The 27,208-nt window shown below is 42.6% G+C and overlaps 1 protein-coding gene across 10 annotated transcripts in view; it reads left to right on the forward strand.

The window, feature by feature from the left end:
- Window positions 1-27,208, forward strand: part of MACF1 (microtubule actin crosslinking factor 1) — a 330,156-nt gene that overhangs the window by 97,938 nt on the left and 205,010 nt on the right. For 8 of the 10 annotated variants that reach the window (XM_058553754.1, XM_058553763.1, XM_058553761.1 and 5 more), the window contains exon 2: window positions 21,410-21,471. In XM_058553754.1, the coding sequence (XP_058409737.1) occupies window positions 21,410-21,471 (62 nt within the window). Of the gene's footprint in view, window positions 1-3,670; window positions 3,929-13,247; window positions 13,416-21,409; window positions 21,472-27,208 lie in introns of those variants that run through there. The other 2 variants (XM_058553757.1, XM_058553759.1) reach the window with 2 other exon arrangements.

Consider the following 27,208-nt stretch of genomic DNA (forward strand, 5'->3'; position numbering starts at 1 on the left):
TCACTGATTCCTCTCTTCCCATTCTCTCTTGAATCATTCCGGTCAGGCCTCTTCTCCGCCATGCCATCAAAACTGCCCTTGTTAAAGTCAGCAGCGACCTCCACATTGCTAAATTCAATGGTCAGTTCTCAATCCTCATCATGACACATAACAGCTTTGACATGGTTAATTACTACTTCTTTTCTTTTTTTGGTGAGGAAGATTAGCCCCAAGCTACATCTGCTGCTAGTCCTTATCTTTTTGCTGAGGAAGATTGGCCCTGGGCTAACATCCGTGCCCATCTTCCTCTACTGTATATGGGACGCCACCACAGCATGGCTTGACAAGCGGTGCATCAGTGCACACTCGGGATCCCAACTTGCGAACCTCAGGCCGCCTAAGCAGAGTGCACGCACTTAACGGCTACGCCACCGGGCCAGCCCCAATTACTACTTCTTAAAACACTTCCTTCACCTGCCTTCTGGGGCAGCATACTCTTTTGGTTCTCTTCCTAATCCACTGGCTTCTCTTTTTTTAGTCTCTTTTGGTGGTTGTTCTTCTTCCCTATCTAATGTTAGAGGGTTTCCAGGGCTTATCCTTGAACTTGATCTCTTCTCTCTCTCTGTTTAACCCCTAAGTGATCTCATCCAATTTCCTGGCTTTAAAACTCCAGCCTGGGTCTCTCCCTGAATTCTAGATTCATATATTCAACTGCATATTCAAAGTTCTGCTAGAATGTCTACTAGGCATTTCAAACCTAATATATCCAAAAGGGAATTCCTACCCAACTCCCAAAAAAAAACCAAACAACAACCACCACCAACAAACCCCAAACTCTCTGCTTCTCTGGCAGTCTTCCTCATCTCAGGAAATAGCTGCTCTGTTCTTTCAATTTCTCTGGTCAAAAACCTTGGAGCCATTCTTGACCCTATTCTTTCCCACCTCCCTCCACATCCAGTCTAACAACAGATCCTGATGACTCTTTATAATTTATTCAGAATACGACCACATCTCACCATCCTTAGCACCGCACCCTGGTCACAGCTATCGTCATTTCTCAGCTACCAGTTTCCACTTGGATTATTGTAATGGCATTATAGTTTTCCTGCTCTTGCCTCTCAATAGTCTGTTCTCAATATAGCAGCAAGAGCGATCCTTCTAAAACCTAAGTTAAATCGTGTCACTCTCTTACACAAAACCCTCCAAAGGTTTCCCATCTCACTTGGAATAAAAGCCAGAGTCCTTACAAATGGCCTATATAGCCATAGGTGGTCTGGCTCCCTCTCTGGTCTCATCTCCTGACACTCCCCTTCTCTCTTTCAGCTCTAGTGATTCTAGTTTCTTCCATGTTACCTAAACACACCAAACCTACTTCTGCCTCAGGGACTTTGCACTTGCTGTTTTCTTTGTTTGGCTTGTCCTTTCTCTAGATAGCCATGTGGCTTGTTTGTTCATATGCTTTAGGTCTCTGCTTAAATGTCACCTTGTTAGAGAAGCCTTCCCTGAGCATCCTATACATAAAAAACTGGCATGTAAACTTTCCCCCACTGGCACTCCCTTCTCCTCTTCATCTCCTTTAGGGTTCTCCATAGCATTTATGTGACAAACTATATATATTTACCTGTTTGTGTTTATATTCGGTCTTCCCCTACTTATAAGTCCCATGAGAGCAAGGTCTTTGTTTTCACTACTGTGTCCCCAGTACCTAGAACAGGGCCTGGCACATAGTACACAGTAAATATTGGATGCATGAAATGTAGGTCAGCACAAAATTGTAGATAATCTAGACACTAGATTAAAACGTTCATATTGTATTAGTTCCCCCATCAAGGGCCCTTTATTATCTTTCTGATTAGTAGATTGGTCAAATCTAAAACACTTTTCTTTTATTTAAAAAAAACGAAAGCTAACTTTACAGATACTAAAACAATTTGCATTTTTAAAAGCTTATTTGTAAGAATATAGTATATTTATATACCATGGTATAAAAGGCACCATAGAAATAAAGAGCTAGTTTGGTAGAGAGATGAGGCTATAACCCTTCCCTGAGTGAAGGATGCTGGGCATCACAGAGGTTGTTAGATGTGCTCTTTGCTATTGGGTCTTCCATGTTATGTTGTGTGTCCACACTTCATTTTGTAAAAGATCTTTTCAGAGAAAAGCAGAGGAGGAGAGGGCCAGTGGTACTGTGAGACCTTTGCGTATTCAACTTGGGTTGTGCAAACTTCTTTCCAGCCTTTAAATGTGTTTGCTAGGTTCATTAAAGTATAATTTATATATAGTAAAACTCACCCTTTTGGGTCTACAATTCAGTGAGTTTTGACAAATGTGTGTGGTCGTGGAACCGTCACCACAATTAGCATATAGAACATTTCCATCACCCCTTAAACTTCCTTTATAGTAAATTCTCTTCCCTTACCCCCAGCCCCTGGCAACCACTTTTCTGATTTCTGTCCCTATAGTATTCTTTTCTAAAATGTCATATAAATGGAATCATACAGTATGTAGCCTTTTGTGTTTGGCTTCTTTCATGTAGCATATGCTTTTGAGATTCATCCATGCTGTTGTATGTATCAGTAGTTTGTTCTTTTTTTATTGCTGTGTTGTAGTCTGTTGTATGGATACATCATGATTTGTTCATTAGTTTACCAGTTGATGGACTTTGGGTTGTTTCCAGTTTTTAGTTATTTTGAATAAAGCTGCTATAAACCTTCACTTACAAGTCTTTGTGTGGACACATGTCTTCATTTTTCTTGGGTAAAATCTTGAGTGATAGTGCTTGGTTATCTGGTATGTGTATGCTTAACTTCATAAGAAACTGCCAAACTAGAGTGATTGTGCCAATTTACATCCCCACCAGCAGTATATGAGAATTCTGGTTGCTTCATATCCTTGCCCACACTTGATGTTATCAGTCTTTTTAATTTTAGTCATTCTTGTAGGTGTGTGGTGGTCAAGTGTTTTCAGTTGCTGCTATAACGTCCATATCAAGTTTTCATTTGTAAGCAGGCCTTAGTTTTGTGGAAAGCATTGTTTTCTGCTGTCATTGCATGTCCTGGTGCCCCCTTGGGCAGCTAGTAGAAATAGGTGGACTTTTCAACTCTTAAAACACACTTGTGAAACAGTTTTGTTCTCCCTGCTCATCTTCATTGCGCCTTGATGTCAAGTCTGTTTCATGGAGCTTTTTCTGTGTGTGATTCTCTATGTAGTGATGTTCAGGTCCCTTGCTGCCGCCTCTCGGGCTGCGGGTGTGGAAGGGTTGCCCTCCTATTGTACCAGGATATTTATGGACGCTTATACGTCCTTATGTACTTTGCCTCCTCCCTGAAAGTGGTTCCCTAACGCTTCTGTGACTTTTTTCTTTTGGTTTCATCCTGAAGTCTGGCGTTCCAACCAGGCTGAGAATGGAAAGTTAAGAGTGTGACGTCCTCTGATAGACACCCTCCCTTCTCGCAGAAGGGTCTGAGGTTTGTTTGTTTAAGCTGAACAGAGGATGCCAAAGATAGAGTTTGAGTCAGCTCAGCACTAGCTTAGGGGCTCCTTTTCATTCTCCTGGTTCCTCCTTCCCTTTCCCCACCCCCTCTAGCCAGTTGTTTCCTGGGCTTTGTCTGAGATACTCTGTACAGTTTTAGTCCCCGTCTACTACTGCCTGCTGAAAAACAGGCAGAGGCGAGATGGAGTAGAAGCCGCCAGGAAGTTTCTGACACCACTGAGCTGCCGGCCTCTGCCTCTGTGCTGATAGCACAGGACAGCAGTAACCTCAGGAGAAAGGCATTCAGAGGCCTGCGCTGAGCTGTAGGCTGTGGCTAACTCAGGGGAGGAGAAAGGGCAGGCCTGGAAATGCCTCTTTTAGATTCATCTTATTTGCCACCAACCATCTTTATTTTGACTCACATTCTTGGAATTGCCGGTGTTCTATACTGGAAGAGATGTGCCAGAGGCAAAGCAGGTAATTGGTGCCCAGTTATTCTTCCGATCTACTGTGGGGGTTTTGAGGGTGGGGCAAGTGACGGAGGGCTTCCCAGTTGCTTTCCTTAAAGGGCCAGTACAGCCTCTCAGCCGGGGTGCCGTCAGTCCGGAGTGTGTGTGTGGATCTACTGAGGAAACTGGGCTGCCCTGGGGCCCCTTTGGGACCCAGACTTTCTTGTTCTATGAGGCCGTCTGGCTGGAGGGTGCTGGTTTGATGAGGTGATGTCTGGGCTTGAAGCTGAGGGAAGTGGCAACTATGCTGACTTGTGTCCTGCCTCAGAGAATCAAGCCCTTCCTTTCCTGACTTTTTCAATCTGAAAGTGGTTTTTGGATCTTTTTTTTAACCAAAAACATACAGTCACTCTGTCAGCCTCCTCCAGGTGTAGATGTGGGAAAACACGTGGGATTAGAGAAGTTTCAGGATTTGGTGTATATTCGGGTGAGAAAAGGCAGAGGAGGAAACGTCAGTGATAGGACAGGGTCGAGTGGTGTCCTTGCCAAGGTGCGTCTTGGAACACTGGGGTGCCTCTGTTCTCTTTGAAATAATTGAAACTGTTCCTTTCCCCTCAGGCAGCTGCACAGTGTACTCTGTGTGTGTCCAAGCCATGCTGTTCAATGCAAGGAAGTTAACTGTTTCTTTCCCCAGGGATTCAGCCCCTGATGTTAAATGGTAGCAGACCCTTCTTTCTTCCCATATTGCCATTATTTACATTATATTCCCTTGGCTTTTAAACACCCAGTGCAGAGATCGGCCCCATGTTCAGCTGATTCTAAATCTTCACAGTTGAGGGGCCGGCTCCGTGGCGTAGCGGTTAAGTGCCTGCGCTCTGCTGCAGGCGGCCCGGGTTTGGCTCCCGGGGGTGCACCGATGCACCACTTGTCAGGCCATGCTGTGGCGGCATCCCACATAAAGTGGAGGAAGATCAGCACAGATGTTAGCTCAGGGCCAGTCTTCCTCAGCAAAAAAAAAAAAAAAAAAAAGAGGAGGATTGGCATGGATGTTGGCTCAGGGCTGATCTTCCTCAAAAAAAAAAAAATTAAATAAATAAATCCTCACAGTTAAGGATTAATAAAGTCTAACTTTTCCTGGAGCACACCCTTGGATCTCAGTGCCTTCATTGCCTTGGTACTATCACTGTGATCACTTACTACGTTCGAGCCAACTATTGAGACACTTGTTACTTTGTATCTTACAAGTTAAGATGGAGATGTGATGACTTATTACTTAGCTTTCTAATAAAAGTTCATGAATGCTTGATAGAATTAGAATTAGATTCAATCATTCCCCAGTGTCTTTTCCAGTAAGTCCCAGAAAAGCTTTTGACTAAATATTCAGATCCCAGCGTGTGTCTCTATCAGCAAAAACAGACAGACATTTAGAAATACGTTCGCTTGTGTGGTGGTGTGTTTAAAAAGGTAGCCCAAAGTGACTTTCCTGAAATGTAAACTTCTATTTGAGTTTAGAAAGAAAGGAGGAGGCAGGCGTGAGTTACTTGGCCCTCTGTACCATTTCATATGTAGTGAGAAAGAAATATCATTTAGGTGGAGGCTGCTGTTTTCCTTTCTCTGGATCATGGTAATGACATTTCTAAACCACTAATGGATTAATATTTTAAAAGTTTATCTTCAGTATAGGATTTTCTGTGGAACTTAGGAGTGATAGCCCTATCTTTTAAGTGCTTTCTTTTTATGTTTTAGAAATACTAGTTTCATAAACAGCCATAAAATACATTGAAATAAAAAGAAAAGTACATTATAAAAGCTTTTTATTTCTATGAAACAACTTTGATTCTAGTACCTAATAGTTATATTGGGAATGTGCTATGTTCAGTTTATCTGTAAAATTAGAGCAGTGGTTTTTAAATTGGAGACTATGGATACCAAAGCTTCCATGGAAGTACTTAAGAAATTCTGCACTTATTTTAATTTCAATTTTAAAGATGTAGTTTATCTATTTTAAAGTGTATTTAAAAATAATGTGTACACTCCTAATGTACTACCTGCCATTTGGACCTCACCAGAATAAAGTTTCTCCACCATCTCTGTGTATATATTTATACTGCTTATAAATGTACACTTGATTAAAAAGGTGAAGGGGCCAGCCTGGTGGCGTAGTGGTTAAGTGTGTGCACTCCCGCTGCGACAGCCCGGGGTTCAATCCTGGGCACTCACCGACGCACCGCTTGTCAAGCCGTGCTGTGGCAACATCCCACATAAAGTGGAGGAAGATGGGCGCGGATGTTAGCCCAGGGCCAGTCTTCCTCAGCAAAAAAAGAGGAGGATTGGTGACAAATGTTAGCTCAGGGTTAATCTTCCTCACAAAAAAAAAAAAAAAAAAGAAGAAGAAGGTGAAGATTGTCCTTTCTGACCTGATCTTTTTTTTTTTTTCCCTAATTGGAAGTGTGTACATTATTGTAGAACATAGGCCTTGGGCAGAAAAAATTCTAGGCAAGGCTCAGTTGTGTGGGCTCAGGTGCTCAGTCCATAATAGTGAGTGGGTAACACATCACTAAGTGATAACATAGTAATATTGGCTTAGTCTGTATTAAAAGTTTCTGTGATTCTTGTCCTACTTTTCTAGTCATATGTATGTATTATAAAGAATGTACATAGTTTTTAGGTATTGAAGTTATTTAACTTTGAATCAAATATTTCTGCTATTCTTGTAGGCTCCTGTATCAATTTATTTGAAAAGTGTCCTGAGATTACCAGGCAAACTGTTACTGTTTGTTTGTTTGTGTAAACCAGTTTTTAGAAAATGCTTCTCTGGGGGCTGACCCTATGGCCTGCTTCAATGGCCCGGTTTTGGTTCCTGGGCGCAGACCTACACTGCTTGTCAGTGGCCATGCTGTGGTGGCAACCCACATACAAAATAGAGGAAGACTGGCACAGATGTTAGCTCAGGGTGAATCTTCCTCAGCAAAAAAAAAAAAAAAAAAAAAACAAAAAAAACCAAAGTGGTTCTCTGTAGTAAAACACAATATAGAAATAAACCAGATGCTGAGGCTGATATAACTGTAATTAATTAAACTCTAATTTCAATCAAAATTACCTGATTGGCTATGTCATTTGCTTTTAAAATAAGTAACATAGAGCCAGCCCTGATGGCCTAGTGGTTAAAGTTTGGCACACTCCGTTTCGGTGCCCGGGGTTCAGTTCCTGGGTACAGAACCACACCACTTGTCTATCAGTAGCCATGCTGTGGCAGCAGCTCACGTAGAAGGACTTACAACTAGAATATACAACTATGTACTGGGGCTTTGGGGAAAGGGAAAGGGAAAAAAGAGAAGACGATTGGCAACAGATGTTAGCTCAGGGCAAGTCTTTCTCAGCAAAAAGAAAAAAAGGAGGGTCGGCTCCGTGGCTTGGCGGTTAAGTGCGCGTGTTCCGCTGCTGGCGGCCCGGGTTCCATCCCAGGCGCGCACCGACGCACCGCTTCTCCGGCCATGCTGAGGCCACGTCCCACGTACAGCAACTAGAAGGATGTGCAGCTATGACATACAACTATCTACTGGAGCTTTGGGGGAAAAAAAATAAATAAATTATTAAAAAAAAAAAGAAGTAACATAAATTTGAACCTATAAAATTGATTTATGCTATTAAATACTGCTTTTATATGTTCTATATGTTGAGTTCCATATAAGATATGTTTGGAAAAAGTGTTCTGTAAGAGTTGAAAACCACTCAATAGTTTCTGCGGTTCCTTTCAGTGCTGCAGTTCTAAGATACCGTGTTCTAGTAAATCCCTACTGTGTATCGATTTCTGACTTCTTCTACTCTTAAAGTTGATAACATATTCTATTTTGCCCTAAGAGTTGGAAAGGACCTTACATCTTAACCAATCCAACCCCTTACTTTATCCTACCCTTGTCGGAAGTCATTCTTCCTTTGCTTGAAGGTCTCTGATTGTAGAACATACAACCTATGGACTGTTCATTGTGTTGGTAACTGGGGAGTTCCTTTTTAAGCTGAAAGTTGCCTCTTTATAATTTACGCCCATTAGTCCAAATTCTGCCTGATCAAGTCTGCTCCCTCTTCTGGGTGTCAGGCTTGCTTATATTGGAAGGCTATCTTCGCCGACCTAGACACTTCCCTTTCCATTACTGCATATGATTTCCTAACTCCTTATCATTCTAGTATTCCCTTTGGACAGATTGTTTTTGCTTTGAAAATGTGGCTGTGTGTGTGTGTGTGTGCGCGCGCGCGTGCGTGCGTGCGTGCAGAGAGAGGTGAAGGGAGTGCAGCAGAAACGTGGGGAAGGAATCACTGATTACTATTCCTTGGCTGTTTTTTCTAGGTGTTGTGGGTCCATTGGTGAGATCTGGTTATGTGATATAAGTGCATGGCTTTTACAACCACGTTCCCAAGCCACTCTCTCTCAACAGATGTAAACAAGATACAGGAAGACACAGTTTGTACTGAAGCCATATAATACCTATAAGAAACAATTTAGCACTCAATTAGTGCTTGGAATTTTAAATAGTTTTCATTACACCCTGTCCACACTTGCATTCACATATGTTATCTCATTGTTCCCAAAACTTCCTACTGTTTTAGTTTTCATCTTCATTTTTTTCTCTCCAGGACTGTTGAAATAATCTCGTCTTCATTTTTTTCTCTCCAGGACTGTTGAAATAATCTATTTCCCCCATTCTCTCCCCCTCCCCCAAGTCTGTCTGCTGACTGTAGCCAGAGTGATCTTTCTAAAATACAGAGCTGTCTCTGTCACTCCTGCTTAAAATCCATCAAAGCTCCCCCTCTGCTTTTAGAAGAATGTTCAAATTCTTCAGCATGACATAAAAGTGTTTCCTGATCTGCCCCTGCCTGTTTCACTAGTTTCATTTCCTGTCTTGGCCTTACAAGCACCCAGTACTCCAGCATCATTTAAAACCTTGTAGATCTCTACCTGAAATGCCTGTACCCTCTTTTCAACTGGACTACTTGATGCTTACTCTTCAAGGTAAGTAGTTACCGCTTCTGGAAAGCCTTTGTTGACTGAAATACGAGTTCCTCTTCTGTGCTCCAGTAGCACTCTGTTAATACTTCTTATTCAAACTTGTATTGTCATCATCTTGCTTAGCTTGTCTCTCTCTCTAATTAGGTTCTGTTACACTATAAGATGTATAAGAGCCGGGACTCTTATTCATCTCAGTTTCTCAAGTGTCTGAGACAAAATAGGTGTCAGTAAATGTTTCTTGAACAAATAAATGAAGGAATTAAGATAGCGTTAGATATAAGCTGTAGCAGGGACCATGTTCATTTGTGTATTTACTGGGCTTGACTTAGCTTGATATGTGGCCTGAGGGGTGCTCTGTATAGCTTAATTGAATGATATAGAGTTGCCCTTTGTTTTAGTTTATTAATATCCATGTTGTGATAGTATAAACAGGAAAAGGGCTTTATGGCTACTTGAGAAGAAGATTTGAATTTTTTGTGTGTTTGAGAAAGGACAGATTTTTCCCTAAGGTCTTGTTTCCTCTATCTTTAAAATGAAGGGGTTGGACAATCCAATCTCTTAAGGTTTTTTTCCATTTCCAACACCCAACCGTTACCAGTTGTAATCCCTGGATCTGGACCTATGGAGTACAAACTAGATTGTCTCACTTTGTTTTTTATAAGCAGCTCCATCACACTATTGAGTCATTTTAAATTTAAGTTGCAAAATGGCCAAACCCTGTAAGTGAACTGTTGTTGTCTCCCCTCTAGAGACTGCTATGCCTTTGGTTTTCTTGAGCTTTAGCACAAGACTTAAAGGTATCCTAGTTAAATTTTGTTTTATGAAATTTGGTGTATTTTTTGAGATTGCTTTGAACTTTGATTCCTCCATTTATGACATTAGCTGGGCATCCTCCATTTGTATTATCTAAAAATTTGTTGAGCATATAATAGGAAAATAATAAATATTTAAAGTCATATATCTAATATGTCTTTGCTCAAATAACTAAAGCATTAGGTGTTTTAATCAAGGTGGAGTCTTTGTCTTTCTCTTTCCTTAGCTATTTTTGTCTAGATTTGTGCAATGTGGCAGAAAGACCACCCAACTTGGAGTCAGAAGATCTGGGTTCTAAGCCCTGGTTCTTCTGTGTACTACTATGTGATGTTAGACAGGTTGCTTAATTCCTCTGGACTTCAAATGTCTGATCTATATGAGAAGAAAAAGACTGAGGTCTCTAATTTTCTGTGATTCTGGCAATGCAATCATCTGGCCTGTACTTGGAAGTAGTATGGAATTGTGGTTGAGAGTCCGCGGTCAGACTGCCTATATTTTCATCCTGCCTCTGCCCCTACTGGCGGAGTGACGTTAATCTGTCTGGGCCTCTGTTTCCTCATCTATAAAATGGGGTTAAAAATACTGCGTGGTTGTTTTGAGTTCATTCTTAGAATATATTCTGCACATGGTAAGGACTATATAATTGTTTGCTATCATTATTATACTTTTTTTCACAAAAGATATCATTGAAGATATAGTACTTTCCTGTGGACTGCTGAAACAAAATATAAATGCTTGTCTTTACAGCTGGGAATTGAGAAATGTGATAGAAGCCAATATGGGAGTATATAAAAAGTTAGCGATATATTATGAGAAGGAAAGACTTCTGTGTCTTCTTGAATATCCTTAATATTGGGTGATTTGAGTGTTTTAGGAAATAAATTAAATGTATAGCTTCAATTTTCCATGCTATTATAAGAAAGCCAGTAGCTGTAAATTCTTGGATAACTTCTAGACATATGTGGAAATACTGGCTTGAAGCGCTTCCCTCCACTCAACGTTTTAAAGATCTGCATATAGCAGCCAGATTTACCTTTTCCTGGCTCTGACATCTCTGGACATCTCGTAAACTATGAAATGACTAAAAGTTGGGCAAAAAAGAAGGGGAATCGCCTGGATAATCACTATAGAGGCTGGTTTCCTCTGGCTAATCAGGAACTGACTGTCTTAATCAAAGTCTCCTTCCTACTGTCAGCAGCAGCTTCCCTTTTGAGGCTCAAGACCTCCTAGGATCCTAAAGGCAAGGCCTGTCTCCTGCCAGCTAGACTGACCTTGTCCCCAAAACTCGCCTACTTGCCTCAGTCTGCAGTGCCTGCAGGGAAAATGGGTTCTGTGGATGCCAGGGGAGTGAGGAAAAGGCAGGCTTTGGTTCACCTTCCTCACACCTTACCCAGAATTGATTATTTTGATTTTTGGAGACTGCAAAATTATTTATTATTTCTAAAAGTTGCCCCACATATTCATTTGGGATATGCCGTAAATCTCCAGTTGGCCATAGTCATGTGTTTTTATTTCTTAACCTTCCCAGGAATACTCCGCCTCCTTACATATACAGCTCCCCCACCTAGTTTAGTTGTTCTGGTTTAGGTCTCTCTCAGAGACAGCAGGGTCTAACAGGAGGCATAGCTTTGGAGCTGGACAGATGGATATATAATCTGGTCAAGTTATTTAACCTTTTTAAAGTATTTTCTTCTCCAAAATGGAAATGATAACACCTTTCCTAGAGAATTGCTGTTGGGACTAAATGAAATGATATTTAAAGTTCTCAGCACATTACCTGTGAACTAACAGTTACAGTAGGTGCTTAATTAATTTTAGCTTAGGTTATTGTCTGCCTTCTAAATCTGTTAGAGCCTGGGATATGAAGACCGAAGATAGTCCCAGCACTCAAGGAATTTAAATCTAATAAAGGAAAAGGTTACTAAATATGAATCAGGGAATGTTTATTCCCTTTTCTTCTCTCTTCCCTATTTCTCATGCATTTCTTTTCCTAGGATAAGGTACATTCTAGGAGGACTCTTCCTAATAAGAGGAACAAACGTAGTAGAGTTGTCATAGGTTATCGGGGTGACTGGGAGCATAGTCAAGGAGGGATAAAGTCAGTTGTGAGTCCTGTTATTAGTAAGTAGTAACAGGATTACTACCAGTTTGTAGGTGGGAGGGATGCCCAGTAGGGGCTGAAGAAAGCTCTGAGGGACTGAGGAAGCTCTAAGGGACTTCCTTCCTCTGAGAGAAGGAAGCTTTGAGGGACAGGGCTCTTCTCAACTAAACTCAGTAGCCTGCAAGCAGGCTCGTGTTTACCTTTTCTCACTTGCAGTCTTCTGGGTTAATCTCTGGAAACTTGCTTTCCTGGGTGCTGCCCCTCCCTCCTTGCCTTCAGGAACAGGATTGGAAGTAGCATTAGCCTGAAGAAGTTGTTCTATTTAGGGAGCTAGAGCAGAGGGCCAGTGATTAGGCCCTTATCTGCAGTGGGGCCTTTGTGAGTGGTTTGGGGCCAGGATCAGAGTGTTGTCCTGACATTGACAGAGGCTCCGATTTTCTATCCCCTGGTTGAGTCAGAATTGTGAAGAAGCAATAGATGGGCTGGGCCATCTGAATGAAAAAGCCCTTCATTGTGTTTCTTCAACATTCCAGTGTCTGGTACAATTAGCCAAGACTCAGAAAACAAGTTGGACAAACAAGCAGGCAGCCTTCCACTGATGGATAAAGGGATTTCTGGCACAGCTGAGTTAAGTGCGCTGACTGCAAAGACAAAGTGGGAGGGTCTCGGGAGGGGAAGGGGACTTGGGGATGACATTCCTGGCTGGATGAGGGGAAAGAATGGAGCAACAAGCAAGTGGTATTTTTGAAGTTGATGAAATCTGCCATGCTAATCTACCTGAGAGGCTGGCTGGGTCTGGGTGCTCTGTAAAGGAAGTGGAATCATTGGGGAGAGACTGTGACTCTTCCCTTTGGGCAGCTATAAATGTGGGGAAATGAAGCTCCATTTGGAATCTAGGAATCTGTTGGCAGCGGACAGTGTATGGGCTTGTTCCTTTGTAGTCTCTCATTGTGGGACTTTCTGAATTGGTTAACACTTTATATGTACTTCTGCCTGAGAAGAGGCAAGCCCGAGGAGCAGGTTATTGGGCAATGGATGCACTGTTCCTGACTTGGCAGTAAGCCGTTTTACCTCACCAGCTCTCCTGCAACTGTCTGAGATTCACCAGGTCACTGCTCTGCAAATGGAGGGTAACACAAAGACCAGCTTCTACCTGCTCAGGCTCACTCACTTAATAACTCGGCTGGACTTTTGCATATGAAGCTCTTACCTCTTCGTACTGCTGTTGGTCTGAAAACACTGAGCTGGTGCCGCTTTTGAATAGGATGCTATTTGCCTGAAGACCTGGACCCAGGGAGGAGCTTCCTCTCTGACCTCAAGGGGAGGAGGAGGTCAGTAGGAAGTGGTGGGTGGAGCCACTTCTCTGTACTTCTGCTGTCTCTCTCTTGTTCATCGCACAGCACTTTGGCTATCTGTCTCTGTTTCCCTCAAAGCCATTTTTGAGGAGCTGCAGAGGGTGCACAGGCCACAAGCTGGAGGGTCTTTGGGACACCCTCCTTTTAGGCGGTGTCAGCAGACATAGGGGCGCCATGTGGCCTGGTTACCAAGATGAGCAGGAGTTCAACGCCCACCTGGTGTGCCGCATGTGCTGTATGGGTTAGTATGTGAAGTTTTTTTCCTTGTCTGGGCCTGAGGATCCCAAATAGCCCTTGCTCTCATTGACTCATAGGAATGCATGGGCTTTGAAGCCTTGCAGGCATTTCAACCTTTGGGCTTGTTAAAATGTGCAATGGAATAGACTGGGTGCCCTACTTCCTGGGGAACTTCATAAGCTTGTAGTGACTGGCAGTTAAGAGCCTAAGCTGTGGGTGTGGGACTTTTTTATAGAGATTGAATTCATGCTCATGCTTCTGCCTGTATCAGGAAACCACTTTTAAATTATGTTGCACAGTTCTGAAAGTCCAGGGTGTATTTTTAGCAGAAGTTGGTTGGTTACGGAGTCCACCTCTGAGCAGACTGGATGATCGGGGTGGGGGTGGAGGGAGGAGTCATGGCCTAGGTTTCCTCTTTGGGGCTGACTGCTAATTCCCTTTACACTTAGTCTCTTCTGCCAGCTGTGAGGAAGGAAAAAGGCTTGAAGGTGGTCTGGGGAAAGGACCTAAAGAAGAATGGGAGGCTAGGAGAAGAGTCATGTTGGCTGTGACTTAGAGCTCTCTTGATAAAGGAGAAGAATTAATTTAAATAATGTTCTGTGACCTTGAGCAAGTGGCCTAGGCTTTTTGGCCCTAGGTTTCCTTGGCTTCCAAACTGTAGGGTGTACAGACTGGTGCTGGAATGAGACATCAACTCCTCAATTCCCTGTAAAATGAAAAAGATAAGGAAAATGTTAGTGTGCCTTTCATAAAGCTAAACTTACTTAAAGAACTTTCCTTTATTCTGAAATTGCCCTTCCTACTTTTTTTATGTTAAAATGTCTGTCCTTTATTTTACAAAAGAGTTGTTATTAGATGGTAGATAGTTTTTGGATAGTCTTACTCAGCAAAATAAAAAGTTGACAACTTAGGTTTTGTAATTTATTTTGGAACATTTGTGAAATCTAAGTTTGGGAACTAATGGATTAATAGTCTACTAATATCTTTTGATTTTATACTCTATGCCTCTAAAACAGAACAAGATTGTGACCCAAATAGGCAGATTTTCACTAAAATTGAAATCGCTGTTTGTTTGCTCGAGAGAGGACCTCGAAAGAAACCTCAGAAGAGGGTAGCAGAGCTAGGGTTCTGATCTCGTCTCCTGACTGCTAGGCCAGTACTGCCAAATATTTAAGCACTTTTTGAGAAACAAAGCTGGTACTATAATAATGTTTGGGGCACAAAGAGGGTCAGTTTTAGTCAGTTATTGCCATGTAGTCCAGCTTTTTATCTTTCCGGTATCATTAAGATTTCCTTCCTGAGATCTAGAGGAAAGAATCTTCCGCATCTGAAAGTGCTTAGAGATAAAAAGGGCCCTTTTTCTATAATCAGCAGAGAAATATAAGGAAGTCTAGAATCTTTATGGAAAGTTTCAGGGCAAAAACATTATTCTCCCAGCTCACCCTACCTCACTTAATCCCCTGGAGGCAGTGTAGCCTAATAATTAAGAGAAGGGATTTTGACGTAAACTGTCTGCATGGGGCTCCTAAACTGTCTGCATGGGGCTCCTGCTCTACCACTTAACAGCTATTTGAACTGGGAAAAGTGTTTAACTTTTCTATGCGTTGGTTTCTGCATTTGTTAAAAGGGGATTAACAGAGACCCTAACTCAGTCATGAGGAGTAGATGATCTTGGAGCACTTAGCCCAGCACAAGCTCCCCAGGTGATTTCTGTATGGCTAATTCACAGAGCGGTATTTGGACACCATGGACCTAGTCCAAACTCTCACTTTATAGATCAAACTCAGGCTCAAATAGGGGAGATGAGTGTCCTGTAAGGTAAGAACCATAGACTAGAGGCCAGCAAATTGAAGTTATAGACCCGATTCTGCCCCTATGTGACTTTATCTAAGTTCTTAAATCTCTCTGGGCTTTGATTTCTTTATCTTTGAGAAGATTTTTTGAGGATTCTTAAGCCTCTGTATCTCATTGTATCTATGAAGTATTTAATTTTTCTGAATATGTTACTCCAATTAATACTCCAGAAACTACTGAGCTTCTCTCCCTCTTCCCTTCTCCTCGTATGCCTCTCCCTCCATCTCTGTGGCTCTTTTCTTTTGCCACCATGCTTACTCATGGCTTATTTCTTTATCTAATTTCTGCCCTGTATTCTCTGATTCCCAATAGTGCAAAGAATTATCATTAATAAAGTTCAGGTTTTCTTAAGAAATAACACAATATTTTAATTTTGCATTGAGGTTTCTAGGGTTATCACTCCCCTAAGTTCCCAAGTCTCAATCCTCATTGAGACATTCTAAGTCTGCACCAACCCTTGGTGATAGATGCCTTGCATGAGTCCCTGTTTATAGTTTGTACCTCTCCTCTTCCCTTAGTTATCTAGGACTATATTATGTTGCCTTCTAATAATTTCATGGCAGAGTAGAATGTGGTGGTTAAAAGTCCATGGTTGAAAGTTAATGACAGACTTGGATTTGAATCTCGATTCTGCTATGTACTAATTATGTGACTTCTGGCAAATTATTATTATTTTTTAATAATTTTATTTATTTATTTTTCCCCCAAAGCCCCAGTAGATAGTTGTATGTCATAGCTGCACATCCTTCTAGTTGCTATATGTGGGACGCGGCCTCAGCATGGCCGGAGAAGCAGTGCGTCGGTGCGCGCCCGGGATCCGAACCAGGGCCACCAGCAGCGGAGCGTGCGCACTTAACCACTAAGCCACGGGGCCGGCCCCTAGCAAATTACTAATAAGTGTTTCTGAGCATCAATTTGAACTATAAAATGAGGATAAATCATGCATACTTGCTAGAGTTGTGAGGATTAAGTCAAATACTAAATGAGACAGGCTTCACACAGTGCCTGACACAGAGTAAACACAATAAATATCTAAGTCAGACTTATCTCTCAAAGTTGACTTATATACTTCTGAGGATAGGTATCACTTTTAATGCTGGTGCCATTATACATTATTGGTAAGAACATTTTAATTGCTTAATCATTTTCTTTCTTCCTTTTTTTTTTTGTGAGGAAGATTGGCCCTGAGCTAACATCTGTTGCCAATCCTCTTTCTGCTTGAGGAAGATTGTCGCTGAGCTAACATCTGTGCCCATCTTCCTCCACTTTATATATGGGATGCCACCGCAGAGTGGCTTGATGAGCGGTGCGGAGGTCCGTGCCCAGGATCCAAACCCGGAAACCCCGAGCCGGCCTCCAGCCCATTTTCTTTGAGTTTACATTAAGTGGTGCAAAGTCTCCTGGGTCCGGATGTGGCAAGAAGAATTTAGGAAAGCTGTAACTGTAGAAGGGACATCCAAATGGAAATGCCTGCTCCCTGCTGAAAAGCAGTCTTTTAATTATTATTTGAGAATACTTCTTAGTCTGGCTTTGAAAATACCATCTTAAAGTGTCCTTGTAGAAGTGTCCTTGGCACATAGTGGGCTCTCAGTATATATTTGTTAAATGAATGAGTATTCTTGAGTGCCTACTATTATCCTAAATGTTGGATATTTAAGGAAATTTAAAATGTAGTTCTTGACTCCAAAGAGCTCAAGTTCAGATAGAGAAATAGGATTTACGTATAGAGATATCTAACAATCAGAGAAATAGGATTTACATATAGAGATATCTAACAATGGGTTTTGTATGCTTGGTGCCAAGTAAATTGAGTAAACACAGGCATCTACAGGCATCCAGAGGTAGCTGGCATAGCCAGAAAGATGTAAAGGGAGAAGTGGGACTTCAGCTTGACCTTGTAAGGAGGCTCTAAATTAGATAAACCAAGAAAAGGAGGTAGAAATTCCAATAGGGGGAAGAGGGTGAACACAATGAGATCTCAATGTTTGTAGTTGAGTCATGGAGGGGAGAGTCTAAAGATAAAGTTGGAAGAGTAGATTGATTGTAAATTCCTTCAGGTCAGAGGCCATGTTTTATCTTTATCTCCTCCAGCCACCTAACACAGTGAATAAAAACTGGAATCGAATTTCAAATAGTTGTAGTGGACTATGGAAACGAAGGACTTAGACTTGATCCTCTGGTTTTCTGGGAGCTATGAAAGGATTTTGAGGGCCGGCCCTGTGGCTTAGTGGTTAAGTGCGCGCACTCTGCCGCTGGGCGGCCCGGTTTCGGATCCCGGGTGCGCAGCTACGCACCGCTTCTCCGGCCATGCTGAGGCCGCGTCCCACATACAGCAACTAGAAAGATGTGCAACTGTGACATACAACTATCTAGTGGGGCTTTGGGGGAAAAGTAAATAAATAAATAAAATTATTAAAAAAAAAAAGGATTTTGAATAGAGGGATGATATGAGCAAAGTGGTGCTTTAGGAAGATTTGTTGAAATAGGCTATCTGCTCTACTTGTCATAGCCTCAGCTGTCAACTGTTAGCTTCAAATCTGTATCCTCAATTCTGACTGCTCTTCTGAATTCTAGACCTAAGGTCCTGCCAACACCTCATTCTTTTTCTTTTGCTTCACCCAACCTACTCTCACCCAATCTGTGCCTCCTTCTATTTTCCTTATCTCAAGGTACCACTCCTCCCAGTTGCTCTGACTAGAAACATTAGAATTATCTGGAACTTTCCCTTTCCTTAACACATCTAGTCAATAGTTAAGGCCTATTGTTTCTGCTTCTATAGTGTCTTGGGGATCGGCCTGCCCTCTTTACATTCCTGCTGCCTCTGTCCTAGTTCATGCTCTTAGATTTCTTTTTTTGTCTGTCACTAGGCCTCTAACTTGTTCTTCTACCTCTTAGTGTCTCTGCTGCAATCTGGCCTAAAGTCCAATGCCGGATTAATCTTTCCAAAACAGCTTCTGGTTCAGAAAATTTCAATGGTATTCTTTTATCTGAATTAAGGACATAGTTCTCACTCCAGCTTTCTGGAGTGATTTGGCCTCAGGTGACCTTGCTTCCTTTCTCATTACATTGCTAACTGTATGCAGTGCGCGTAGCCATACCATTCCCTAAAACACATCCTGTGTATTTATAAGTCTCCAAATCATTGCTCATATTTTTTCTTCAGTTTAGAATTCCTTAACCTGTTTTTGGGCTGCCAAAATCCTGCTTGTCATTCAAGGTTTAACTCAAACACCATGCCTTCCATGAACTCTTCTCCTACCCCTCTGTCAGAATTAATCAACTCTGTGTTTGTCGGCATGATTTTGCACAGCGTGTGTCTGGTGTGTTATTTGCTTGGTGTTATTGTTAATTATTTACATGTTGATCTCTGCCGCTAGATTGTAAACTTCACGAGGTCAAGGAACAAGCCTATTCCGACCCTCTATTTCCCTTCTGTGTTAGCTCAGGTATCTCATTTTTAGATTTCCAGGTGGTTGGTGCTTCTTGGGCTTCTTGAACCACTTGTGATTTTTCTGTGGCTCTCAGGGAAACAGGCAGAGGCTCTTCTCTCATTTGCTTTTTTTTGTGAGGAAGACTAGCCCTGAGCTAACATCCAATGCCAATCCTCCTCTTTTTGCTGAGGAAGGTTGGCCCTGGGCTAACATGCTGTGCCCATCTTCCTCTACTTTATATGGGGACGCTGCCACAGCATGGCTTGACAAGCGGTGTGTCAGTGTGCGCCCGGGATCCAAACCGGTGAACCCTGGGCCACCAAAGCGGAGCGTGCTCACTTAACTGCTACGCCACCGGGCCGGCCCCAATGCACTGGGACTATTTGTAGGCTATGTTGAATCAGAACACAGAACTTCGTGCCTCAAATGCGGGCTTTCATTCCTACCCTCGGCCTGTTCTCAGATTGCTCCTGTAGAGTAGGACAGATAGACAAACTATGATACCTCGCAGTAAGCACAAGAGGCAGATCACCTAAGTATGTAAGGGGTAGGAAAAGCTGCTGGAGGAGGTGATAGTTGAGTTGAATGCTGAAGAAAGAGTAGTCAGAGAAGTGGGGAGCTATATTCCACGCAAAGGGAACAGTAAATACAAAGGCAAGATTGCGTTTTGGCAAGAATGTTCAGAAGGCTGGAATTTTTATGAAAGAGTAGAGAGGGATGAGTGGCAGGCAGGCATCACATCATAATGGGTCTTAGATCCCAAGCTAAAAAGAGTTTGAATATTATCCTGAATGGAGGCATCAGCCTTTGGAATCCAGTGGAGATGAGTTCAAATTTGACTTCATTACCTACCTTGTGATCTCAGGCAAGTTACTTAACCTCTCTGGGCTTTATCTTTGCAGTAAAATAATTTCTATCTTTCAGGGTTGTTGAACATTAGAAATAATATATGTAAGGTGCTTAGCACATAAGTAGGTGCTCAATAAATGTTAACTATTAATATTATTAGGAGGATAAGGAGTCACTGAAGGATTTTAAGGTGGACAATAACAAGATCAGTCTTGTCAGAAGGATTGCTGGCAGCGTGGAGAAGAATGATGTCTTAGTTAGTTGCGGCTGCTATAATAAAACTTTGGACTGGGTGGCTTAAACAGCAAACATTTATTTCTCACAGTTCTGGAAGCTGGAATTCTAAGATCAAGGCAACTGCAGATTTAGTGTCTAGTGAGAGCCTTCTTGCTGGTTCATAGACATCTGTTTTCTCACTGTACCCTCTCATGGCAGAAAGAGAGTGAGAGAGCTCTCTGGGGTCCCTTTTATAAGGACGCTAATCTCATTCATCAGGGCTCCACCATCATGACCTAATCATCTCCCAAAGGCCTTACCTCCTGTTACTATCATGTTGGGAGTTAGGATTTCAACATATGAATACTGAGGGGACACAAACATTCAGTCCATAATGGATTATAGCAGGGAAACCTATTAGAAGCAGGGAAAAAAATAAGAGTTCAGTTTTTTACACTAGTTGAGTTTGAGATGAGCATGAAATTTTTAGGAGGCAATTGGACATATGAGAGTGATATTTAGAATACAGGCTTGAGCTGAAGATATGGATTTAGAAATTATCAGTGTATAGGTTACAGTTGAAACCATGGGAGTAGATTAAATCATTCTGGGAGAATGTAGAGACCGACTCTTCTTAACTTTTTTGTGAAAAGCTATGGGTGGTTTTTCTTCCCACTATGTACATAACACCAAAAATTTTGCATGCAATTAGGTGGTTCAATTCCAAACCCATCTGCGGACCCTTGGGTCCATGGATATAAGACCAAGTTGTCAGGAATGTTAAGGTAGTTCTGCCATGTGGAGGTGGTGGGCGGTAGGGAATGGTCAATGATGGTGAGGATGATTTGAAGAAGATGGTATAGGGGATGGCATGGGCTTCAAATAGCAAAGGAGAGGGGCTGATGGATCAGTGGTATGGAAGTGACTCTGGGGGATTGGCAGTTGTGGGAAAAAGTGAGTCTTCTGCAGGACGGGCCTCTGTGGAGCCCCGTTATTGTCAAGTATTGTCAGTCATGTTTCTGTTAAAGAGGTGAACAAAATTGAGAATGAAGGAGAGTTTGCCTACAAAGAAATGGGGGCTCAGTGAGACTTAGGAGAAGGGAGGGAGGGAGGAGATGTGCAGTGAGGGTAAACTGGGCAGCTTTGAGAGTTTGGCTGGTTGGTAATGGCTGGTGAGGAAATTGGAATGAGGGAAGTACTGGGGTAGGAGAGGGAGGGAGCAGAGCACTGATCAGGCAGATCAGTATATGAAGAGTGAGATTTAACCTTTGCAATATGAGTGTCCCAAATGCCAAGGCCACTCCACCCCTTCTGTTGGTGGTATTTACAGCTTTGAGTTTTTGGAGCTTGCTGTGGGGGAAGCAGGATATCACTCTGCTCCCCAGAGAATTATGATGCTAAGGAGACCTTGCCGTGACATGGTTTTTGAGACATATGATTCTGTCTAATCTGTAAAGTGACAACATGGTCAGGACAGAAGAGGAAGTTCAGATAGGCCAAAACTTCCCAACAACAAGACACTGTCTCGGAGTTCTGTGGAAACTGCCTCCACCATCCTGGAGAAACTGGAGTGTGGGCAAGGCAGCGGTATGGGAACTTGTTGCCCAGGTAGTGCTAAGCCAGTGCCTTTTGTGTGTTTGCTTTACAGATGAACGGGACCGTGTTCAGAAGAAGACGTTCACCAAGTGGGTCAACAAGCACCTGATGAAGGTAGGACTCCTTCAGAGAGGCTGCCCTGGCACCTCTGGCTGTCTTAGTCTGGATCTGTCAGTCCCTTCTCTCAGATAGTTCAGATTGCTTGCCATATGCCTGGGTCAATGGAGATACACGTGCCTTTTTTTTTTTTTTATTTAAACAAATATAGTCATAACAGTGTGGAAACTTTTACTGATCAGTTTTTTGGTGAGGACAGTAATACATGCTGAGGTTGAGGATACCATGGGGTGATTTCTGAGATTCAAAGAACACTTTGCTTCTAGCTTTACAATATTTTATAAGCTCTTTTCTTTATTTTTTAATCTGATTAGTATGTAAGGATGGAGCAGAGGGGATTTTGTTCTCTTTCTATCTCTTAAAGTGCACAAAACTTAAATTTTCAGTTTAATGGATTTTTACATGTGTATATACATGTATAACCACCATGCAGTTTAAGATACAGAAGACTTCCAGAATGGCTAGGGTGGGGGGGAGAATTTATTATTATTTTTAAATACAGGAGAAACCAAGGCAGAGGCATGTTCAAGACCCACCTAAGGATAAACAGTGTGACTAACGTAGCAGTGATGATTCAAAAACAAAGTTTTTGAAAGTTGTGTAATAATTACTCAGATAATTCAAATAACTTTGAGTTATAACGATTAGTGCTCTGGGAAAGGTCCCCAGTGACCTCTTAATTGCCATATCCAGTAGCCTAGTTTTATTTTCCTCTTATTTGATTTCTGTGTAGCATTTGATACTGTTTTTTATTTGTTTTTGCTGAGGAAGAGTCACCCTGAGCTAACATCTGTTGCCAATCTTCCTATTTTTGCTTGAGGAAGATTTGCCCTGAGCTAAAATCTGTGCCAGTCTTCCTCTATTTTGTAAGTGGGTCACTGCCACAGTGTGGCCGCCTATGAGTGGTGTAGATCCCTGCCCAGGAACCCAACCTGGGCCACCGAAGCAGAGTGCATCTAACTTAACCACTAGACCACAGGGCCAGCCCCTGCATTTGATTCTGTTGACTGACTGACTTCTTGAAACCCTCTCTTACATTGGCTCCTAGGATGCTGCTTTTCCTGAATTACTTCTTCCCTCTATGAATGTCTTTTTCCCTGCCTGTTTTACTGGCTTTTCCTCCCCTGACTCCTCCATGTTGATGTTCCCCAGGATCCTAACCTTGGCCGTTTTCTGGTTTTGTTCTCCGTATTCTACTTGGGCGGTCTCATCTGTGTTAGTCACAGGGATCATCTGGTTGCATGGAATGCAGGGAAGCACCAGTAGAAAAGGATATAGGGCGGGGCCGGCCCCGTGGTGTAGTGGTTAAGTTTTCACATTCCGCTTCAGCAGCCTGGGGTTCGCTGGTTCGGATCCTGGGCGTAGTAGACCTACTCACCGCTCATTAAGCCATGCTGAGGTGGTGTCCCACATAGAAGAACTAGAAGGACCTACAACCAGGATATACAATTATGTACTGGGGCTTTGGGGAGAAAAAAGAAAAAAAAGAGGAAGATTCGCAGCAGATGTTAGCTCAGGGCCAATCTTCCTCAAAAAAAAAAAAAGTATGTAACTTTAAAAAAAAAAAAGAAAAGGATACAGGGCGATCTCACAGAATCTGCTGTCTGGATGCAGCTGTGCTTTATGAAAACTAAACGTTACCAGGCAGCGCCTCTCTCTTTCCCTTTTTATGAGGCCTTGTAGTCCTTCATTTTAATTTTTTTCTGTATGTTTCCTACATTCATTTCTCTGCATTTCTCCCATTCAGCCATGGTGGCTGTGCCTCAAATGGTGATGTAAACCCCTGCGGCGACATGATTCTGAAGATACAAACACAATAAATCTGATTGGCTGGAGTTTTCTTTTTCTCCGTGGGTCAGGTGTCCATCTGTAGTTCAGTAAACTATGGCCAGGGAGATGGTTACATAAATCAGACGTGGCTCCTTAGGACCACTTGTTTAATGGGACTGCAGGTGAGGGCAATTTTCAAACTACAAGATATGAATAGGGAGGTAATAATAGAGACATTCCTAAGCCAAAGACCTGTATATCTCACAGTGTACTTGACATGTTCATCTGGATGTTACCCAGACATATCCTATATTCAACACATCCCAAATTGCTAAATATTTTCACTCATGTACCTAGCTGTCCAAATTAGGAATCTAGAATCATACTATATCCAGTCCTGCCCACCTTCTCTCCCTGGTCACCAACTCCAATCAGTCACTTCCAATTCAGAAAGATGCTTGCATCTAACTTCTCTTCTCCGTCTCTGTTAGCTCTGCTCTAGTGCAGAGTCTTTTCATCTCTTGCCTTGACCACTATAATAGATTCCTGTAAAGTTTTCTATATTAACAATGATAATGACAATAGTAATAATCGTTTATTGAGTACTTACTATAAATCAGAAATTCTTTTTTTTTATAGGCAGATCCACTGAATTAATCTTATTTATTTATTTATCCCCCCAAAGCCCCAGTAGATAGTTGTATGTCATAGCTGCACATCCTTCTAGCTGCTGTGTGTGGGACACGGCCCCAGCACGGCCGGAGAAGCGGTGCGTCGGTGCATGCCGGGGATCTGAACCCTGGCTGCCAGCAGCGGAGCGTGCGCCCTCAACTGCTAAGCCACGGGGCGGGCCCGTAATTTTTTTTTTTTTTTTTGTGAGGAGATCAGCCCTGTGCTAACATCTGCCAATCCTCCTCTTTTTTTGCTGAGGAAGACTGGCCCTGAGCTAACATCCGTGCCCATCTTCCTCCACTTTATATGGGGCGCCACCACAGCATGGCCTGACAAGCAGTGCGTCGGTGCGTGTCCGAGATCTGAACCGGCAAACCCCAGGCCACCGCAGTGGAGCGCGTGCACCTAACCGCTTGCGCCACCGGGCCGGCCCCTGCCATGCTATTTTATGACTCTGTATCTTGGCTCATGCTGCTCCCTCTGCTTGGAATACCTTCCCCAATTCTGTTCTGCCTGGGTAACACCGACTTAACACCTCCTCAATAAATATTTTCCTGACTCCCATATGGAATTGACTGCCCTTTTCTTTGTGCCCTTACTGTACTCCTTATGTCCTTCTGTTATAGCACCTATAGCATTTATCTTTCACTAGATTGTAACTTGAAGGCAGGTATCGTGTCTTATTTTTTTAGTATCAGGACAAAGAAGGAAGAGATAGAGACAGGGAGAAAAAAACTGCCATTCCCCTCTAATTCCTTCAGTGTATGCCAGTTGCCTCTAGTTTGATGACACGTGACTCTGTCATGATGCGGAGACCTTCACAACCTGGTTCTAACCTGTCCAGCTTCATTTCCAGGCGTTCTCCCCTGTGCAGCCTGTGCTGTAGCCACATGAAACAACTCACTGTTCCCTAAACACTGTATACTTTCACACTTCTTTGCTTATTAATTTCTGTCTCCCTAGAATGCACATCCTGACCTCCTCTGCCTGGCCATCACCCACTTAACCCTTCGAGGCCAAGGTCCAATTTCACCTTCCTGACATCCTGACCTCCATTCCTCAGACTAAATAAATTACAGCTCCACCTCTATTCCGTACCACTTTGAAGAGATGCCTTGTGTGTTCACGCGTCAGTCTCCTGCTCATTGAGGCCTAGGACTGTATTGTGCTACTGTCCTACCGAGTCCTACACCAGGGACATGAGAGGTATCCACGATGTGTTTGTTGCTTTGAGTAAAGAATATTTCAATAGTGCTTTATAGCTTACAAAGCACATTCTTATCTGACTAGATCCTTATAATAACCCTGAAGGAGGTAAAGGTATTTTATCCTCTCAATTTTCACAGATAAGGAAAGTGAGAATTAGAAGGATGAAGTGACTTTCCCAGGATCATACAGCTAGTGAAGGATGGAGCTAAGGATCAGTCATGAGTCTTCTGACCAAAATTACTTGTTCTTTCTACTAAATATGTCCCCAACTTCTTCTGCTTTCATACCTCGTCTCTGACAATGGAAGAACCAACTTTATTCTGCCTCAAGCTTGTCCCCCTAAACTTTGTAGTTGAATACAAATGCTCTGGCTCCCTGCTGTTCATTTGTAGCTGATGTTGCTCTGCTTCAGTGCTGTGTGATGACAGGAGGCCCAGGGAGGGAGAAACTAGATGAACACATCATAGCATTGTTAGAAATTGGAGGCCAGCCAGAGCTTTACTTAAATCCCTGGCTATTTTTCATCTCTTCTCAGGCCCCTAGCCTTACAATTCCAGCACCATTTTCTCATCTTGGGATATTTCAGAGAGAGATTCACTGCTAATCAGGATCATTGCTCCATGCTGGAATTCTTTGAACTTTAGGCTGAGAATTAGGGATCGAGATTTGTTTTTTATAACACAAGCATCCTTTGTTTTGCCAGATTAATTTTGCCATTGGCAAGTAGACTGATGTAAGATCAAAACAACCAAGCCTCTCAAGTTCTAGATTTAGTTGACCTAGGATCTCTTGGATTCCCAAATATCTCTTTGGGAAACAATTTATTCTGGAATAAGAAAATTAATTTCTTGGCCAGCCCCATGGCATAGCGGTTAAGTGCGTGTGCTCCGCTGCCGGCGGCCCGGGTTCGGATCCCGGGCACGCACCGACGCACTGCTTGTTAGGCCATGCTGCGGTCACGTCCCACATAAAGTGGAGGAAGATGGGCACAGATGTTAGCTCAGAGCCAGTCTTCCTCAGCAAAAAAAAAAAGAAAAAAAAGAGGAGGATTGGCATGGATGTTAGCTCAGGGCTGATCTCCCACACACGCACAAAAAAAAGAAAATTAATATCGTTTTATTCTTTGACAACACTGTTGGTCCAGTCTTTTTTTTTTTTTTTTTTTTGGTGAGGAAGATCAGCCTTGAGCTAACATCCATGCCAATCCTCCTCTTTTTGCTGAGGAAGACTGGCCCTGAGCTAACATCTATTGCCAATCCTCCTCCTTTTTCTCCGCAAAGCCCCAGTAGATAGTTGTATGTCATAGTTGCACACCCTTCTAGTTGCTGTATGTGGGACGCCGCCTCAACGTGGCTAGATAAGCAGTGAGTTGGTGCGTGCCCAGGATCTGAACCCAGGCCGCTAGTAGCGGAGTGTGCCCACTTAACCGCTAAAGCCACGAGGCCGGCCCAGTTGGTCCAGTCTTAAAAAGAGACTTGGTAAGAATGTAAGCATCTGAAGTATATAAATAACTTAATTTAGAATGCAAGCCTATAAACACAAGAGTTCTGTTTATATGCCAGAACCATCAAAAAGAAAAATCTAGAGTTTTAAATGAGGTTTTATTTAAATTATCCTTGCCAGGGCCGGCCCCGTGGCTTAGCGGTTAAGTGCGCACGCTCCGCTGCTGGCGGCCCGGGTTCGGATCCCGGGCGCGCACTGACGCACCGCTTGTCCGGCCATGCTGAGGCCGCGTCCCACATACAGCAACTAGAAGGATGTGCAGCTATGACATGCAACTATCTACTGGGGCTTTAGGGGAAAAAATAAATAATAATAAAAAAAATTATTAAAAAAAAGAATAAAAAATAATATTAAAAAATAATAATAATAAATAAATAAATTATCCTTGCCATATCTCTAGGTCCTGGTAACTGATAAAGTATATCCCCCCAAAGAGAACTTCAAGAAAGGATGAGAGGATGAGAGAGAACTGAGAGCATGAGCCCCTGAGAAGGAGGAGAAATGCTTTTTCTGGTCAGTTCCTATTGACTTAAGAGGTTAATAGGTAGAAAGGAAAGGCCAATATTTAGTCCAGCATATG

This window comes from Diceros bicornis, chromosome 13 (genome assembly GCF_020826845.1).
Source record: "Diceros bicornis minor isolate mBicDic1 chromosome 13, mDicBic1.mat.cur, whole genome shotgun sequence".
Lineage (NCBI taxonomy): Eukaryota > Metazoa > Chordata > Mammalia > Perissodactyla > Rhinocerotidae > Diceros > Diceros bicornis.